This window comes from Zonotrichia albicollis, chromosome 3 (genome assembly GCF_047830755.1).
Source record: "Zonotrichia albicollis isolate bZonAlb1 chromosome 3, bZonAlb1.hap1, whole genome shotgun sequence".
In the NCBI taxonomy this organism is placed as follows: Eukaryota; Metazoa; Chordata; class Aves; order Passeriformes; family Passerellidae; genus Zonotrichia; species Zonotrichia albicollis.
Window position 1 is genome coordinate 89,342,495 of NC_133821.1, and position 20,201 is coordinate 89,362,695.

A 20,201-nucleotide genomic window follows, 5' to 3' on the forward strand; every position below is an offset into this window, starting at 1 on the left:
CTGCTGCTTTTGCTTTGTATCTCTCCCCCTGAGGTCCTTGCAGTTTGACAGCTTTAACTTTGGGATTTTGGTTTCTGTATCATCACAGTTCCTGCGTATTGTAATAATTTGCTGATAGTTGCACAACAAATACACTTCTGACATCATTTCTTACCTTTCTTCTTTGACCTCTGTGTTAAGAGGTGAGATGATGACATCATCCTCAGGAGGAAGTAGAATAATGTTTCAGTCAATAATGAGGCACGGCAGTGACCAGTGAAAAGCAAAACTGAGAGGATTATTTTGTCAAATGATCAAATATGGGATTGCAATTGCCCAGGAACTGTTGCAGCTGGAATTAGAGGCAGGGCAGGAAGCATTGATCATGTACCAAAATGCTCATCTGTAATGATAACATCTCTCGTGCCATCAGTGTGTGCATTGCATAACCAAACTTGATTTTGAACCAAGTACTTTTGGACTTGGTTTTGTGACAGATACACCCTTTCCTCCCCCTCACTGAAAAAAAAAAAAAAAGGGAGGGGGAAAGGGGATGTCTAGCAAATGAACCACTGAGAAGTCTTTTTTTGCTTCTCAGAATATAACAAGTCTTGATGGTGAAGGCTCTCAGAAAAGCCTTTCTTTTTTTCTCTAGATCCATATCTAACCATGCAAACCCATGAGAACCTCAATGCTTTCTTTATAACCTAGCAGCTCTTTCCCCAGTCAAAAGTAATTTCTCTGCTACAAAATACTTGGCTACTGAGAAACAGAAAGTTCTGTTGACTCCTATGATCTAAATATCATTAAAGCAGAAGAGTGTAGGAGTATTTAAATTAGGAACAAGAGAGGCTAAATATATCAACCCTGCTGGAGCTACACTTGTACCAGTCCAATCTCATCAGAAAGCAATTTAGCTCCAAATCTGTAAACAGCCACAGTTGAGCTCTCTAAATATAATCTTAAAAAGCTTAGAAAAGCTTGAGCCCTGATAAAGCAAAGCAATTGCAATGTGAGGTTAAGGATATAACAGTGAAATCATCAACATGTTCTTTGTTCAGCCAAGACCACAATTCCTGCATATGCTTGTTCAAGCACAGACCTGTATCCTGCTCAGGTAAAATACATACTGGTGTCTAAGTGCACATGCATACAAGAAATGAGAGATCATAACAGAACTCATCCATCCTCTCATGGACAAAATTCTTTCCAGCCCAAAATCTAGCTTTTCATCAGTCCAATATATCTGTGCAAAGATATATGGCTAGCAAAGCTTCTGCTCAGAATACTGTTTTCAAAGCACAGCAAACCAAAATCATTGGTATTATTTGTTCAGAACAAAATAGTACAAAACATGCTTTGAGTACTTCAAACAAAGCTGGTCTGTTTCCCAGGGTGTAATCTTTTCTTCACAGTACCTGCAATGCTTAGAAACTAAAATGGCAATCTTAATCCCAAAGAGGAGAAAGATATTTGGAAACTAACTCCTGTTGAGAAGTTTGTTGCTTTTCTTTCAGCTTCATTTCTGAAATTTCCAGACCAGAGTGCCTACCAATATCAAATTATCCTTGCAAATAAGTTCTGAAAGCTATCACTTGGGGATTGTAAAACTGGACATCTTTATTAGTACACTGTGTTGTTTCCACCTTACTGGGAAACTGTAGGTAGCAAAGACGTAACAGCTGCACTTATGATAATAAGAGGATTAATAGATATTGTGTATAAAGCTTTTTCTTCTGGTGGGCTAAGAATTAAGTGCTAATAAAGGTCAGCTTGAAGTTCATTCTATAACTCCACAGAGAAAGTGAAGTGCCTAAAATGTGTATTATAATACAAGTAGCCATATTAGCCATTTCTCTGTGAGAGAAAATTCTTCACTTCTGTGCAGACCAGGGTAGAGGGGAGGCTGTGCTATCTGTGGCTCCTGGTGAATGCAGGGGCTCTCTGTCCCTGCCTTGGCATTACAAGAAGCAGGTTTGCTTGGCTTTGAAGTGAGATAATTCTGTATCCTCCCAGGCACTGTAATTAGTTCTGGGTGTCATATAAACTGGATGAAAAGGGTTTTACTCTCCCTTCAAGAAAGAGGCAGATGGAGGATTGTGAACAGCCTGTCAGGAGGAGAGGAAGACTATGGCTATTGTCTCCCTCACCAGTGAACTGATGGGGAAGGCTTCTGCAAGTACTGCCCAGAAGTTCACATCTTCATCCCTTTATCCAAAGTAAAGAAAGGTTTATTATTTCTGCTGTAAAAAAAAGTGAGAAAATGCAACCCCGTGCTACTTAGTGTTTTCCTCTCTCACTAATGCTCAATTTTCTTGAACATTTGAAGTGACAATATAACCAGGTTAGAGCAGTTTTTTAGGTTTTTTAAAACAACTGTGTGTAACATTTAAAAAGGTACTTTTTCCAGTTCAGTCTCTGCAGCAGGTGTGAGTCCTGTGCCCCACCTGAAGGGCTCCTGCTTTCCCTTCTCACGGCTTTCTGTAACAGTGAGGTATGAGGGAGCTTGGCCCTAAGATCTTTGCACACTGTCCCCTCATTCCTTCTTCTGTGCCAGACTTGAAGACACCTTAATGTGGCAGCACAGATTTCAGATCTCTCTGATCTTTAACCTCAAGGCTCTGAACTGGGTAAATTGGGGGAAGAGGTAAGATACTGGATTGGGATAATCTGTCTTAGAAGTGTTTTCCTTTTAATTACCTTATTGAGGACTTTAGTGATTACAGTTTGAGCCACTTTGCTTGTTTTGAATTAAAATTATCCATCCATTGAATTCTTTTGATAAATTTTTATCAGGCAAAATTTGAGCTAAATGGAACAATTGCAATGTTTAAAAACATATGTTGCTTAAGCAAATAATCTTTTCAGTCTTGGTTGTTGTAAAGCTGGCAATCTTATTGTTGTTATCTCTTTTGTTCTTAAAAATATATTGTTACATATATAAATTTAATAATCAAAATTGTATGAAGGAACAAGCTGAGGCACAGAATTAAATCCTGCACATCACAAGACAATAAATTCTCTTTAATTATTTGCATCAAGCCTAGGTAATTAATCAGTAAATATTGTATTCTTTCTTTTATCTGAGCACATCATTCTCCTGATTTAGGCTGAGAACTTGTATAAAACTCCAGCTGGAACCTGTAAGTCAGTTATGTTAAAGCAGGAACTTTGTAATTTATTTCTAATTTTTTTTAGCTTGCAAAATCATGAAAATGGTACTTGATGTCAGTTTCATGTTCAAATTTCTATGAGCGGTAGAAGTGTGCCAGGTAATTCAGTAAATCCTTCCCTCAAAATACTCACAGTGTCTAAATGAGTGTAGTCTCTCCAGAAGTGTTATAGCACTAAAATCCCTGAACAGAGTAGTGAATGTTATTTTAGAGCTATAATTAAACAACATTTCATCTCCATCAGTCTAAAAATAATTACTTGGAAAATTAAATTTAGATTCGCTGTGACAAAGGGTATATTAACCAAAGGAGGAACTGTAGTCTGTGGTTTGAAAGAAAGTTTTTTTCTCTGATTTCTGCCAGTATGTTGAAAGCTGAGCAAAAGTTAAAATTTTACTCTAATGAAAACTTCAGTATAAAAGAGTCTTGAAGTCTAAAATGCACAACAGTTTTTGCAAGTGAAACACATCTGTCTTAAAGGGGTGTTTATTAGGTCTGTGTAAGGTCACAAAGTATGATGTGTTTTGAATAGCTCTCAAGAGACAATGATCCATGAGAAGGAAATGTAATTCACTGTTGAACTGAAAAAGTTGAGCCAATTTTAGTTATTCCAGTATAAAGATACTATAAATGAATGTATTATCAAGCCTGCCTGCTCTACATGTAGCTCTTTAGATCCTGCCCTTACATAAATGGGTCAATTCTGTCTCCGTGTATTCCTCTTCACTGTTTGAATAAAGCTTACCACCTCTTGTGCATATATGCAAGAATTGTTTAAAAACATTATGTTTCAGAGTTGTTTTAAGAAAATAGGTGCATTCAAGAATTACCACACTGTGAAAATAATTTAGCCTTGTTCCTTAAATACAGCAGAACTGTGTGTTAAAACAAGGACTTTGTGTAATTCTATGGAAATAATATACTTTGGTGAAATTAGGGAAATCCATTTCATTAGGTACAGCACGTCCTGGAACAGAAAACCTTTGTCCTGGTGGCCTGTATGCTTTCCATATTCCATTATGCAAATTTGAGAATTCATCAGGTACTTTGCCTCATTCCTGCTACCCTCATTTCATATCTACTTCAGACAAATCTACATACCATGCACAGTCTCTCAAAGCCAGCACCTTCTGCCCACAAAAACAACATCAGCTTGTTTTATTACTCACACATCAGCCACATTGTGTTGGTCGTATCATGCACAAAGAGAATTCCAACCCCAGTGAGTTTAGAGTCTGAAAGTATCAGTCCTGGTGCTCAGTTCAGACAGAGCAATATAATCCCCTTCAAGCCAGTGAACTCTGTATTACACAAGCAAAGGGTTTGCTCATTGTTCCAAACAGGTGAAGATTTTTTTTTTTAAAAAGCAAGACTAGGAACAGGAAAGCAGTGGCTTTTATCAAGCTCTGCCATAGTACAAGAAGAGACAAAGGACTGGTCAGAAAACAAAGAAAATAATCCTATTTAATAGAATAAAAAACAAAGTCATACCCACAGGTAGGTCAGAGTCACGTCAAGGTACATGTCTGCTTCTGATGTGAACTCTTCAGAGACCGTTTTCCCCATTCCAACCCCCACACTGCAATTGGGCACTAACAAAAAACCTCGCTGTGCAGTCATCCCAGTGATATCAGATGTCACTCCCCTGCAGCCCTAGATGACAGCCCAGTTCATTCACCCTGCATGTTTTTCATGTTGCTTGCGTGGGATCATGCTTATTGCTTATCTACTTTGTCCAGGTCAGTTGTTATTTGTTCTGTGTAATTCTGCTTCCTGTGACAAATTCAGCCTGATATGTTTTTCTCACTTTTTGTTTCATACTGCTGACTTCTCTCTGCAGATACTGGCACAGCTTAGTGCAAACACCTCTTTTATTTGCACAATCTCTAAGATTTTTTTTATCATTAGTGGTTAGAATTACAAAATTCTTCCTCCTCCTCTTTTTAATGTATTTATGTACTAGCTTATGAGAAATATAGGACAAAAACCATAGTACTGAGAGATTTTTAAAAATTAAAAATTTTGCCCAAATAACCCATAATTTGATCCTTCTTAAAGTATAATCTTACTGCAGATATGTATTATCCTCCATTCTTTCGAAGTTGCATCACAAGTTTACATGGCATGTTTTGATTACCCAGCAGATGTTCTTGTAAATTTCAGAATCTCACCTGAATGCAGATCTGAATGTTCCCAAAGCTTGGAATGAAAAGATCGCATCTGTAGCATCGCTTCACATGTGTTTAATTTTCACATTTTATGCTGTCCTTTGCTAACTGGAGTTCCTTCTCTGTTTATTTTACTGGCATTTTCAACGCCCAAATACCTTTCTGTCTGCAAAGCACAGCTACTGAATTGCATGTCCAAACCCAATTCCTGCCAACAGCAATCCCTAATTTCAGACTGCCTGTTTGGCTTATGTAGCTGTCCAGTTTGCGTGACATTGCTAATATCAAGCTCAGCATGAAGGTTAGATCCTCAGTTTGTTGAAGCTGACATACCTTCCTACGTCTGCCAGACCCAACTGAGAGGCTGCCCGGCTCTGCCAACCAGCTCCCACACCAACAAGCTACAAGCAAGTCTCCACAGGCTCCTGGATCAGGAAGATTCCTCTGGAAAGCATGGAGAATCTCCTACATTGCACTGTGTAGGTTGTCTGGAAGCCCCAGGTGGGATTTACATGAGCTAGCAGTGTAGCTATGCTAACATCACACTCCACCCAGGCTAATGCCTCAGTGAAGCCTACGCAGAGCTGGACAGTGGCTCCAATAGCTCACTAGGCGGATGTGATTGCACAGCTTTGCTTGGTGCTGAGTAGAAACGCTGTGGACTTACCTGTGATTTCATCAAGTCAGCCTCTAAATACTCTGCCCCACCATCACTTGTGAGAGTAGGTCACTCTGAGGAATAGAGTCCTGAGTCACTTAGACAAGCATCAGGTTGTTCCCTGGATCTGCCTCTTTTGCCTCCTCAGCCAATCATTCAGCAGTGGCAGTTCTATAACTGGGATGGGAAGTGCTGTTCTCCCCCTCTCATTCCTTCTCCTGAGTCATTCTTCAGTCAATCCATGGCTGTGTCCCAAGACCACCACCTCACAGATGTGCTCTCTGCCTTCCAGGAGATTAGCAGCAGGGGTGTCTGGGCATGTTTTCCCTGGCTTGGGACATGTCTTGCATCTCACATTTGCCATAGGCTTGATCACTCTGCACTTATTGTCCAGGTCAAGTGACAAATTTCCAAATTGTTATGTTTTTTCCATCCTTATCCTGCTAGTACTGCCCACATATGAGGGCCACCAGTTTCACAGAGCTACCCAGCCTTTCACAGGAATAATAACATCACATTATAGTGATGACACAGTGTCCAAAGAGTGCCACTTGGACACTCTGCACTGGGTACCAGGACGTGGGCAAGAATTAACCACTCCTCATCCTGCTTTACCAAAGACCACTGGGCTTCAAGCTGGGCCTGCTCTAAGGCACGGGAGTTAAAAAGCAAATGAACAATTAAATTCCTACATTTAGATTGCGTGTCCAGACATTTCGAATCCAACCAGGATCTTTCATCAATGGAATCTGAAAGAAACAAAATTAAAAATAATGTAGTTAATTAACCATGCACAGAAGTTAATATATACAGACCTCAATCATGGTACTTGAAACCCAGCTTCAGTGAATATCTCTCCTAAGATTCCTTTGTAAGCCTTTGTGTCATCCTCACTTTTTATCTTGACCGAGAAATTTTCTCAATTGTTTTTCCACCATCTCAGTTTTCAGGGGTTTTGCTGAAGGATTTAGTCCTCTGCTAGTAGAGCTGGAGAGAACTCGGAAGCTGGCAAATTCTGTGACCTCTGAAGAAGCATAGACCACAACAGTGTTTTTGCAGGATGGGGATGCCAAAGATCTTTTCATATGTCATCATCCCTAGATGTGTTCATGGTACAGGAAGACCTCTAGTACCCAGTAGGGCAGGAAAAGCAGTTCTGTAGAACAAGAGGAGCACACTTCATCCCCTTTGAAGCAGCCTGGTGCTCAGGGTCTGCATAGCAGAGGCATGAGTACATTCCATGAGTAATTCCTCTGCAGACAGGCAGCACAGGGGCCTCAGCAGTGTGACTGCTGTGACTTTCAGAGACAGAGCCCTCAGCTGAGGTGACAATTGCTGTGACAACCTCTTTATGAATGCACAGAAGTAGGAGTGAACGGTGATTTCATTTTTAAAGAAGCCACAGTTGCAAGATATATTGACATTAATTAATACCCACTAAGTAGGGTAAGCTTTCAGTGTTGCTGGAGATGAAGGGACACATATAAATAAAAGGAAAAGTTATTCAGGAGAAATTCTGAAGGGCATTTTATAATATTTCTTATTCCATAGTGAAATTTCGTTCTGTAAGGACTAACTCTACAATATCAATAAATACAGCGGTGATGATGATGATGATGATGATGATATGAACAAATAGTTTGAAAGATTTCTTTTTCTTGCCTAGAAAAGTTATGGCCAGATTTGCTGGCGGTGTGTTCTCAAAACACCCATATTCCTTCATATTCAAATCTCAACATTTTTCAAACAAAAATGCTTATCAGGAAAAAAGGAAAAACATTCTGCTCTCTATAATTCTCAAGTTATATGGCACTCAGAATACTCTGTGGAATTCTACTGAGCCAATAGAAAAGGTATAAAATGATACTTTTCCTGAATTTTCTTCCATTTGAATAAGGACTATGAAACCATTACAAATAGGGAGCAATCAGAAATAGCAAAAGAAGCACTACAGAAAGAAATTCACCTAGTTCTGGTACGTCCAGTTCTTAAGGGTTCCATTACTGTTAATTACACTGGTAATTACACTCACACACTCTGGTACATGTGTAATTAGGATATAATTTCATGTGGGGGATGTGACAAGTAAGTTTGAGGTGGCACAATCAGAGGAAGACAGTGGTCTGGCACATAGGCCTTCTCTGTTCATGACAATGTCTTGCACTTGGAACATTCCACTAAGGATTGCACCACAGTATTCAAACAGAATTTACCAAGTCTCTCAACAACCTTATGGACCAGAAGATATTGTAAATTCCATTTATCAAATTAAGAAATTGAAATACACACTGATTAAATGACTTACTTGGCATTACAAAGGACTTCTAGCATCTCAGTTAGGAACAGACCTCTTTCCACATGGTCCATTATTTTAACAAGTGGTCTATCTTTTCTATTCTCAGAAGCAGAATAAAAATACTGGCACTGTTGCCCCAGTAGTTAAATGATCAGAAATACTCTTCCAGGCTAAATTAATAATTGAAATACAGATGCATGCTGTATGCAAATGCTGTATTCAATATAATTGCATTTTCCTGCTGCATGTGCCTGTTTGTGTTTAAGAGCTATCATAGAGTGGTTTGGGTTGGAAATAACCTGAAAGACCGTCTGGTTCCAACTCCCCTGCCATGGGCAGGGACACCTTTAATGAGACTAGAGCGCTCAAAGCCCCATCCTGCCTGGCCTTCAACACTTCCAGGGATGAAGCACCCACAACTTCTCTTGCCAACCTGTTCCAGTGCCTCACCATCCCCACAGTAAAGAATTTCTTCCTAGTATGTAATCTATGCCTACCTTCTTTCAACTGAAACTGAAACTGCTTTTTAACTGAAAGATGTTCACTCTTGTCCTACAAGCCCTCATAAAAAGTCCCTTTCCAGCTCTCTTGTTGTCCCTTCTGGTACTGGAAGGTGCCATAAGGTCTCCTCAGAGCCTTCTCTTCTCCAAGCTGAACAACCCCAACTCTCTCAGCCTGTCTGCAGAGTATGGGTGCTTCAGCCCTCTGATCACCTTTGTGGCTTCCTCTGCACTTGCTCCAGCAGTTCCACATCTTTCCTGTGCTGAAGCCCCCACAGTTGGGTGCACCAGCCCCTGTGAGGTCTCCTGAGAACAGAGCAGAGGGGCAGAATCCCCTCCCTCACCTGCTGCCCACACTGCCTTGGATGCAGCCCAGGACACAGTTGGCTTTCATGGCTGCAAACACACATTCTTTCTTTCTTTCTTAAAAACAATCAAAATTCCACAATCCAAAAAATAAATCTCAGAAACATCGTAATAGGAACTGCCACAGGCAAACAGTACATTTCATTAGCAGAAAAGTCAACACTGTGTTGCAACAGAGCTGGTAATTTTATAAGAGTGCTGCTGCCTGTGCATTCAGTTCCTCTGAAAAACAATGATCAGAGACAGTCCTGTAAAACATTCTTTGTGTACTGGTGCAACAACCACGCGACTCTCCAGGATCTCTGCCAACATTTTGAAAGTACAGTTAATATTGCAGTTAAGTATTTGATGTTTTTAGTTGTCTAATCTCTTGTTCCTGCTCACATTTGAAAAACAACCCTGAGGAGCTTTCATTCAGACCTGCAATTAATGGAAAAATTTATAATTTAATGAATTATATTTTGTCCATTCTTTTGAGTGACTGTTGTAAATCAACTGCCTTTCCTATTTAGTAGTCTTGGAAAAGCAAACTGATATGAGCAACAATGATTTCAAAGCAGACACAATGCATTAAATCTTTCCTTTAGTTGTACCAGCCTCAGAAGGCACCCTGCTGACCTTAGAGAACAAGCTAATTTGGGGAAAGGATGACCTTGCATTTAAGCTAGTGAAATAGGACACAAGTGCTATTCCTGTACGAGACAATCAGAGTCAAGGCACAGGTGGAGGCACTGGGACACTGGCCTGAGCCCTGATGCTGGAAAAACAGCACTTGGCACAGGTGCTGCCACAGCCAGCTGTTAGCTCCCAGCTTGGGAACAAGCACAGAGCATTTCCAACAGGCCTGTCAAGGAGGCCAACTGGTCTTTAGCGTTGATGGAGCTTAATAACAATAATAGCAAGAGGTGACTGGATCACACCAGGTAGCATCAAAGCCAGAGAATGGGCACTGTCACTGTTTAGTTTACTATCACCAGTGTAGCCAAGAGATCCAGATCTCCTGAGAAGCTACCTGAGATTTTTTGCTTCTGGGAGTGTGGACATTATTGAACAGCTCTCCTGATGTCTCAAATAAATAATATGCTTCTATACTGTCAGGGGAAATTCAATAATATTTATAAGAAAACTTTAATTTGTGGTGCAAAGCAAAATATGCCCTTTGACCCCTAAAGAGAGTCATTATGACCCTATATTGCCCAGTCTGTTAGCATTAAGCCAAACTGCACTTTTCCCAACTAATTATGGAATGTTTAAGAATGAAGATATTTCTTTTAGCTGATAGAAAGTGAAGTAAAACAGAAGACTCAGAGATAACAGGTATGGCTTGATATTTGCAGAACAGATAAGTCTATATTTCATACTCTCACTTAGAGAAAAAATATATATCTTATATAAAAATATTGCAAGCAAAAGATAGCACTAGTAGCTGTAATCCATGCCCCCTTGGGAGAGATGTGGAAATGCAGTGAGCATGAAAAGAAACAGGAAATATTTAGGCATTAGGAAAACTTTATAATAGTACGAGCACCCAAGCTCTGGTATGGCTTGGCGGAAGAGGCTGAGATCTTTCAGAGCAGGCTGAACACACATTTGACAGAAATGTTTTAATTATAGTTGAATTTGCCTCTAGGCATAGAGATGGACCGGATGATCTCTGAGTCTCTTGCAGCCTTGAATTCTGTTAGTCTATGATAAAGTGACGTGGCAGAATGAGAATCCATTTTCAGGAGTTCTTTCCTGGCAAGGAAATCTCACAGTGGGAAAAAATACAGAAATTGGTGATGAAAACTGTTACATGAAATGCTTTGAATTTAAAAAAGCAGTGTAGAAACGAGTTATAGGGAAGCACAGCAGAGTAGCAAAGGGATGGGCAGGGTGACCTAAGCAGCTCTTCTGTCTCAAACTTCTGACTCAGTCTCACGACATCACCTGACTGGTGTTTAGCTCATCACACTGATGCAACAGGTGTTGTAAACAAAGTTAGTCATTTGTGAATTACTCAAGTAATTTAAATCAGGTTCCTACAGTAATCACACCTCTAAATGTAGTTAAGTACACATTGAGTGTTTTATTTCTGCTAGTATCAGATAGAAACATCCTATTACTTCCCTTGAGGAGCATCTGATGCCCAAAGTGAGTTATATTTTCCCTGCAGTATGGGTGCCTAGTGCAAAGCAGCTAGTCTGTTCTTTCAGAGAACCAGAGTAGGTACCTTTTGGGAGGAGATGCTATCTCCACTACAGAGTAATTTTAAGGAACAAAGAGGAAGGAGGGCCACCTTCTTTCAAGGTAAGATGACAATCCAATTGCCACATGATCATAATGCCTTTCTAAGTGACCTAAAGTAAGAAAACCATTTCCTAGCGTCTCAAATAAGTCAGATTTGACTGATAACTTTAATTTTCCTGGAGAAGTTGTAACTAGTCAGACAAGGCTTGGGACATCAGTAAATAATGTGGAAAAAAAAATGTAGCTACCAAGAGTTCTGTCAGAAACTTCAGTAGTGAATTCCTAGTTAAATGGCTTGATGTTCTAACACTCCAAACAAAAACACCCTTGTCTATGTTTATCTTCTATAAGAAGGCTACCAAAATAAAGCCGCTGGTCTGTAGGAGACAACGTGGGAGCTGCTGCCCATGGAGATGACCACCGAACAGTTTAAGAACTTTAAGAATATGGAAGCCAGAGTCAAGTTTTATCATATGAAGCAGAGGAAGCACAACAAGAAACCAGTTCTGTTTAACTGCCTCACTCAAACCTGGTCCAAAGTCAAAGGAGCCATTATGCTCAAGCACTCTGGCAGCTCCAGGGTCCCAAGGGATACATGGAGACAAAGGAAGATGAGAGAGTAGGGTGGGAAGATCACAGCAGTTTAGAGTCTTCTTGCTTGCCCAGCCCTCATAGCCACTATTTCTCTGGAGACATCACGGGTGCCAGGGCTCCTCTTGCAGCATGAGCAGTGTTCTCCCTGTCCTTTCCTTGCTGAAAACATGGATACCATTTGGTGCAATACAACAGATACCTGCATTGTAATCATAGAAGGGCTTGGGTTGGAAAGGACCCTAAAGACCATCTAGTTCCAATCCCCCACCACCATGAGGAGGGATGTCACACACTACACCAGATTACTCAAATTCCCATCCAACCTGGCCTTGTATGCTTCCGAGGACAGAGCATTAACAGCTTCTCTGGGAACCTGTGCCAGTGCCTCACTCCTCACGGTACAGATTTTTTTTCCTAAAATAGAATATAAATCTCTCCACTTTTAGTTTAAAACTGTTCCCCCTTATCTGATCACTGACTGCTCATGCAAAAAGTTGTTCTTCCTCTTTTTTTATAGTTTCTTTCAAGTACTGGAAGGCAAATCTAAGATTTCCTCAGAACCTCTTCTTCTCCAGGCTGAACAATCTCAACCCTCTCAGCCAGTCTTCATAGGAGATGTGTTCCAGCATTTTTGTGTCCCTCCTCTGCAAAAACAGGTCAATTTCTTTCCTTAACTGAAGACCCCAGATCTGGATGCAGCACTACAGGCAGGGTCTCACCAGAGCTCCTTTTGACAGAGCCCAGGATACATTTGGCTTTCAGGACTGAAAGTTCACAGTGCCAGTTCCTGTGCAGCTCTTCATCCACCAGAACCCCCAAGTCCTTCCCTGCAGGGCTGCTCTCAATGAGTTCATCTTCCAGTGTACTACACCAACTTCCTAAATGATTTTGAAATCCAGATGTAAACTGAATGCTTTGTAATAATCCAGCCTATAAATTAAAGAAAAAAAAAAAAAAGGTGAGAATATCCATGGCACTTCTGTCCTGGAGCTGCTGCAAACTGCAGGAGAACTCAAGCATGCTAGTTTGCTCACCACACTTTGAAGTGACTTTGAAATAAAGGTAAAACTAAGGACTGCAAGCAAGACCCTATGAATCTGCTCATTTAGCCAGAAACCTCACTGAGAATATCCCAGGGCTGGGTTAACACAGGGAACCCTGGTCTTTGAAATACGCCCTGAAAGAGCCTCACGCCAGGTCTGTATTTTTCCTGCTGAGCTCCTCCCTTTTCTTAATCTCACCCTAGTCGCTCATAGAGAGAATTATCAGCTGTTTATCTAACACCTTGCAAGGCGTGCTGATAAAGGCTGTTTTGTCACCTCCCGCAGACCGCTCAGCAGGGCAGGGCCTGTTTGGCTGCCGCCACCATTGGCAGAGGGGGTAGCCCCACCACCACACGGGCACTTGCTTTTGTCGGGTATTTTAATGGCTGCAGTTAACACTGCACATGGGAATGTTTCTCTTAGGAACCACCCTAGGCTACCAAAAGGTGTTTCATAAGGTGATGTATCCACATCACCTGATGTTCACCCCACCCTCCCTCAGGGCATCACCCTTTCCAGCCCCACAGGCCACCCTGAGCAGCTTCTCCGTCAGCCCTGGACATGGCAGCTGCTGCCCACAGCTTTCCCCAGAGCTCAGAGGAGGGCAATACATGCCCCTCACCAGAGAAGGGTGAAAATGGCTGCTCCTCCTTACAGCCAGGAGCAGAAAGCTGGTGGGTGGTTGTCGTGGGTTGACTATATGATGCTTTTATCCCCAATCGTCTCATTCTGTTTATGTTGAATAATAATAAGTTTTGTACCTTTAAGAGTGTTACAGACAGTGAAGGGGGAGAGAGAAGAAGCGCGCAGTTTGTTTTCAGACACTGCACTCACTCCTCCACATTCCTGCTCCTGACTGTGTTGTCTGCGGACAGACAGCGGGACAGAGAGCTCTTCTTTTGCTTTTTAGTTAGTGTTAGCTAGCTGGGGCAAAGAAGTTCCCTGGACTGGTTTTTTTTCCCTTTTCTTTGGACCTCTTGGAACTGCTCTGGACTGAACACCCAGGAGAGCACCGGCAGCTGCAGCTGTGGCCCACTGGGCCGGCCCTGGCCTGCGACAATTCCAGCACTGAGAGACTGATCAGAGACTGAGTGAGCTGCTGCTTGAACCCGGGGTTTTCTCAGTTTGTCATCTCTTTTAGAGTGGCAAGGGGTCTCATTGTTTTGATACTGTTTTGGTCTTATTGTTTAATAAACAGGGTTTTTTTTCCACCTTTCTCCAAGGAGGTATTTTTCTTTCCTCCCGGACCAGTTGGGGGGAGGGGCCGATTGGATCTGCTTTTCCCACCGGAGCTCCTTTGGGGGCATTCTTCCCCAAATTTGCTCTAAACCTGGACAGTGGTCGAGCTCTGTGACAGCAGTATTGACGCTGCCCATGGCTTAGGCTTGGTGGGGCTTTGGGTCATCCTTGCATTGTTAAGTGCAAGGCAAAGGAGTTCAGAGCTAGATCTGGCTGAATGTACCATCTGCAACCACAATCTGTAAATTTTGGGTTTTCATGATACAGAGCAAACAAAGCTCATCTAGCCCACTGATGTTGAGTCTGAGACACAGATACGTGCTCAGTCATGTAAACAGAGGACTCTCTGAAGAGAAAAAAAGAAGGAACTATCAAGAAGTTCCTGATTTAGTTCAGAGGGATTCTGGTCAAACAGGTATGGCAGCCGAGCTGAATTGGCAGCAGGCTTGTTTAAAGACTTGAGGAACTGGGTTTGTGCCACATGCTGGATCCCCAGGCTCCCAGCACCCAGCAGTACACAGAGCTAAGCTGCTGCTGTGCTGTGCTGTGCCTGCTCTTCAAATAGTACCAGGCACAGACTGTGCTTTTGCTTGCTAGCAAACTTTGTCATGGGTCACATACAAACACCTTGTACAAATACCTTATAGAAGCTGGTGGGGAGCCTTCAGAAAGGGGCATTTCCCTGATCCCATTTGTTTTCTGTGCAATTTTAGGCATGAATTTCAAGAGTGGTAATGGGGTTAGGAAGATGACAGCAAAAACCTGCGCTGTACACTGAAAAGCTGCATGAGCCTTTCATGTTATGATTGAACCCTTTGTCCATTTGCCTACGGCAGCTGCCTCGATAGCCATAAAGGTCATGGCAGGTGGGAGGTAATGGCCACATCTGGGCCTGACCTGTAAAACCTAGCCGGGCTTTTTATTCTCTCTGTCTATTTACTTTGTTTCCTTGTAGACTTACTCAGAGGTCTTCCCTATGGGTATCATAGCTATTTTAGGCTGCCCATGATGCTTCCCATCCCCCTGTCCATTGATTTGTGGGAAGCCTCCCATCAGAATGCAATTCATTCAAAGAATATTAAATTTTGCCACAGTGGGAAGTTCCATCAAGTCAGTACTGATATGTAAGTACTTGCACATTAGTCACTGTCCAGAGTCATCAAGGGCACCAGCAGTGATAGGCAAAACAGATTTTAATGTATGGCTTCATGACAGGCTTGATAGGGTCATGACAAGCCTCCATTACTCAATTAAAATATACATAGGGGTTTTTGTCCATCTAGGGGAAAAAAAAAACCAGGTAGGCTTGCTGTTCTTTGAAACCCTTCAAGCATTCAAATATTAAAACCTCACATGCAAATTCCTAACAGCAGAAAAAATTGTATTGTGTGTAGTTTTTGTAGGGGCTTTTAAAGAGATTCCCTAGTCACAGCTTTTTAGGGAGAAAGTTTATGTCATTTTGTGGAACATAGGTATGTTTGTAATATGAAGAGACCTTGTGTCCCAAAATCAGATTTCTGGAGTGGAACAGAGAACGAAAAACAATCCAGCATCTGAGGGATAGGTCAGGAAGTTTGGAAACTTCCATTGGGCCTGGCGCTATTGCAGGCTGTCTGTGCTCTGCTGCACAACCCGGCTAAGCTCACTCTGCTTCTGGTTTTTTAATATAAAATAGAGAAACATTATCAACTCAGACTACTGTTATGAAAGCGAATTTCTCAATTTTCACAGTTCCTGACTTCATTGGTTCAGTACACAGGGCTCACATATAGTAAAGACTGCGTGTACGCAAAAGTAAACACATGTTCATAAATAGACTTTGGAAGCAGCTCCCTGCTGGCTCTTGTCCAGAAGGGCAGAAAATAAAGAGGGGAGCATGCCTCTTCATTGCAAGTGATTTGTTTTTCTCACTAATGCTACAAATTGTTCAGGACTGTTTCTAGGAAGAAGGCAGTCATAAAATCCAATCAATATATGCTGCAACATTGCTGAGTAGAAGAAAAACAGCATGTGCAGAACAAGAGGAAGTGTTTGAATAAAATTCTTGGAAAGAAGCATCTCAGAACGCAGTGGGCCAGGAACATTTTTTCTGTGGTGCACATTTAGTACTTGTTCACACAGAAAGATTTAAAAGTATTTAGAAATGTTTTTTAAATGTTAATAGTCCCTTGGACTTGACGGGGCTTTAATTAATACTAAAATAACACCATTGGCTTTGAAATTCTTTCGCCATGTCATAGTGTCACACGTTTAGAAGTTTTCTGCCTCTCCTACTTTCTTCAGTATTTTGCCTAAACAAGGCTCAGTGGCCTGGCAGCCATCAGTCTCTTTGTTAAATGTCACACAGTTTTTCTCCAGCCAGGGCAGCACTATGGGTGAAGCTTTACAGATCTCTGGCTGCAAAGAATGAAGTTTGTAATCAGTGGATGCTCCACAAAGCGCTGGCTGGCTCAAGAGTAGAGCAACCCCAAGTGTTTATTTTACACTCCTGAAGCTGCCACTGCAGCTAGGCTGGTGGTGAAGCAGTGCTGGATTGATAGAGCACAACCAGCTGCCCTCAGGAATGCTTTGGGACTGTCTTTTTTGCCTTTATTGTTTAAGGACAATATGGAGAGACTAGTTACAAGACCTCCACCTCCAAACTTCCCCCAGCATCTAGCAACACAGTCAAGGCCATCAGAGGTCCACCAGTGTCACTGGAGGATCCCAAGTCCTGTTTCTGTTACCTGGACTGGAATGATTTTCCCAGAAGTTAGATCACAGGAACATTCAAAGCTCCATTTTGTGAATAATCTTTTATTGACTACTTTGGACTTTAAAGGTACTCCTGACTTCAGTGGGTGAAGGATTGTTAATTGTTCTGTGAGAAGTTAACACTTCCTGGTACTCCAGACCGGCAGGATTCATTTTTAAATTAACTTCACAGATTAGGTAGTCAGCAAAAAGAAAGATGGTGACAAGAATAATCTGTTCACTGTAGCAGGCTCCTGCATATTTACTTGTTTTCACTTCATTATGCAGTGCCCATAATGTAATTTTTACTTTGTGTAGGGATTCCTGCAGAGGGTAAGCACATAAGTCCAGCTATTCTTATTTCACTTGAGGTGCCATCACAAGACTTGACCTTTTCAGAGCCTTTTTCACCCAGGCCACAGCCTTCATTATGTGGCATCAGTTGAATAGAAAAATATCCTTTTTCTGGGCTGGATTGTTAGTGCTTGTGTTAGTGAGATAGCACTGGATTTGGAGTCTCTATGGTATCTAATTCAAAGATACTTAATGTAAGAATCCTACTATATTCAACCCAGATGTACCTCTCTGAATTTAAGGTGAGAGAATAGTTCCCCTTCAAGGCCACCTTTTTAAGTGGAATTAGATCCTGGAGCTGCCCTTTTTACCTTAAATACTCCTAAGAAAGATGGTGTTGCCTGGATTCCCTTTCTAATTAGTCCACAGAGAGTGTTGCACTATTAGAGCATGGTCCATTTAAGCTTCCTTAGCATGGCATGACATAGAACGTTTAAATACAAACTTTTCTTCTCTAAATGTAACTCTGAGCTGCCTTGGAAAGATCATTTTCATAACTGCCTGCTATTCTTTCCCATTAAATTTTCCATCCTTTTTCCTCACAGGGTAGATCTGCTGTTGTATCTCACCTAGAGCATACCACTTCCATCAAAATCAACTTCTCTTCAAGCAAAACTCTCATAGTCAATGAAAAAGTGAAAACAAGTGCAAATACACCCTGGAAAACAGTTTAGCAGTCAAAAGAGCTTCCTTTGTTGCAGCATTAAATTATCCCAGAGTTTATAAAGAAAGTATAAAAATATCCTAGGCTTTATAAAGAAAAAGAAGATTCACTAAGACTCATATTCTATACTGCTGTTTATTGGCTTTCAACAGTGCTTTGAAGCTTTAATTGGGGATCACTTTGTCACACACTGTACAGGGACAAAATGAAAATCCTTGTGACAGGGTGCCTCTTTTGTGTAATCCTCACTCATTTAAGTGAAGTTTTCCCAAATCTTAGCATTCAGAAATCTGGGCAGTCATTCACTCTCTACTACTTGCCACCAACTTTATTAATATAATAAGGAACAAGTCATCATTAATGTAGGCAGTCTAGGATGAGCTGAAGGGTTTGTTTGATGTGTATGGCAAGGTTAGGAGCATGCTGCTCAGCTCCCACAAGGCCAGCAAGTAGTCAGGAGGTATGTCTGCTCCAGCCTGCTTTCAGGAATGCTTGTCTGAGGATTTACAAAGCAGAAAATAAACTACTGGTGTTGCCAAGCAATTAAGACCCCTGTTCAAAGGCTCTGAACTGAGGCAAGCCAGTTAAAGTGAGGAAGTGCCTCTCCCATGTGTACATGTTGCACAGATTCCTAGTGAGTAGCTTCTTCCCAAACCTTAGAGGAAACCTAAGTGAGCTCACACTTCCCTCTGTAGGGAGTGGAGACAGAGACAGAGGCAATTCGAAGGACTGAGTTACTCCAACAGGATTGTTGCCTTTGGACTGTAGAAACAAATCCTTCCATGGATTCAAGCAAAACCTATCTTGCCACTGAAATGAGGTAACAAACCTGCAACATCCTAGTTTGTTCCATTTTTTTTCTCCAGTTTGGGTGGATATCAAATGAATCCACAGGAAAATGGGAGGTGGGAGCCCCAGGGAACCTGTGGGAATCCCTGGAGTGGCTGAGATTGAGGTTTCTTCCCCAGATGCCATGTGAGGAAGGGCTAGATGTTAGCAGCCCTCCTCGGTGTAGGGCAAAGGCTCCTTCCAGTTCCTGCCAAAAGCTGAGGAAAAGCATTGCTGGGCTGGAAGCAGCCCAGCTCTTGCCTACAGCTTACGTGGATGCTGTGTGCAGGGCAGGCCTTTTCCCCATCAGCCAGTGTCTCCATGGCCCTGGATCTGTCCACCCTCACCCTCCAACTCTGCTTCACCCTCACCATTAACCCCCTCTGTTCCCAGCCTTTCTGCCAAACCTGGCTGCATCCCCATGGGCTGTGCTGCTTGTTTGTCCTTTCCTGCTTACAGGCTACAAGTGCCCAAGCAAAAGCCAAGTGTCTGGATCCTGCAGTAAGGACTGGGTTAATTCTCAGTCCAGAACATCCTCACAGTTCTGCATCCATTGTAGAAACTTCCTTTTCCTACCCAGCTGCCCAAAGCTGCCAAGAAAACTGAGGAAACTTGACCATTGCCTCTCCTGCTGCAAAAATCTGCCATCCCTCAGGGACAGGCTGCCTGCAGGAAATTAGACACCTGCTTTGGTCTTTTTCTTGCAGTCATGGAGTGTTGGTATAGTATGTCTGCCAAACCACTATTAATAAACCACCTTTTTGACTGTCGCAGAGTTTTGCCAAGATAAAATGCCATTCCTTCTACCATCCATCTTCTTTTTGTTTCACAGGTCCTGGCAGAGCTCTCTTTTCTGTACTATTTCCTGATCTATTGAGATTTATGCAGCGCTGACCAAGGGAGGAAGAAAAAACTCGTGGGTTAGTCAAATAAGTAGGAGTTAAAGAAAACTACCTGGTTCTCAGTTTTACCATTGGGTCCTGACTATCTAAAACCTGCCATCCTAGGGGGAAAAAGGATAGAAAGGGTATTAATTTTGAAGAAAACATTAACCTTCTAGCATGGGTTGTATACACAGGTGTTGCTGTGGTCTGTGCCCATCTTCATGGGCTTGTCCTTTACAAACCTAATACAGCTGCTGGAGGGAAGCAGGAAAGGAAATTGATGAAAAACAGGGCTAGCATCTTCTTTCATTTAAATTCCTTTCACTTAGTGTTACTTTTCATATAGAAGGGGGGAAAAGTATGATTGTTTTTATTTATAAACTGCATTACCCTGCTCACACACAGCACAGCCTGGTGAATGTTGCAATATATTGCAAAAGGTGTTATTAGCATAATCCCCTTGCAACAGATGGAGCAGCTGAGAAAGTTGCAG

The 20,201-nt window shown here is 41.8% G+C and overlaps 1 protein-coding gene across 5 annotated transcripts in view; it reads right to left on the minus strand.

Moving 5' to 3' along the window:
• LPIN1 (lipin 1) overlaps window positions 1–20,201 on the minus strand; it is an 80,449-nt gene that overhangs the window by 52,461 nt on the left and 7,787 nt on the right. For 2 of the 5 annotated variants that reach the window (XM_074538095.1, XM_074538098.1), the window contains exon 2: window positions 6,671–6,727. In XM_074538095.1, coding sequence (XP_074394196.1) covers window positions 6,671–6,727 — 57 coding nt within the window. Of the gene's footprint in view, window positions 1–4,643; window positions 4,790–5,987; window positions 6,628–6,670; window positions 6,728–20,201 lie in introns of those variants that run through there. The other 3 variants (XM_074538096.1, XM_074538097.1, XM_074538094.1) reach the window with 3 other exon arrangements.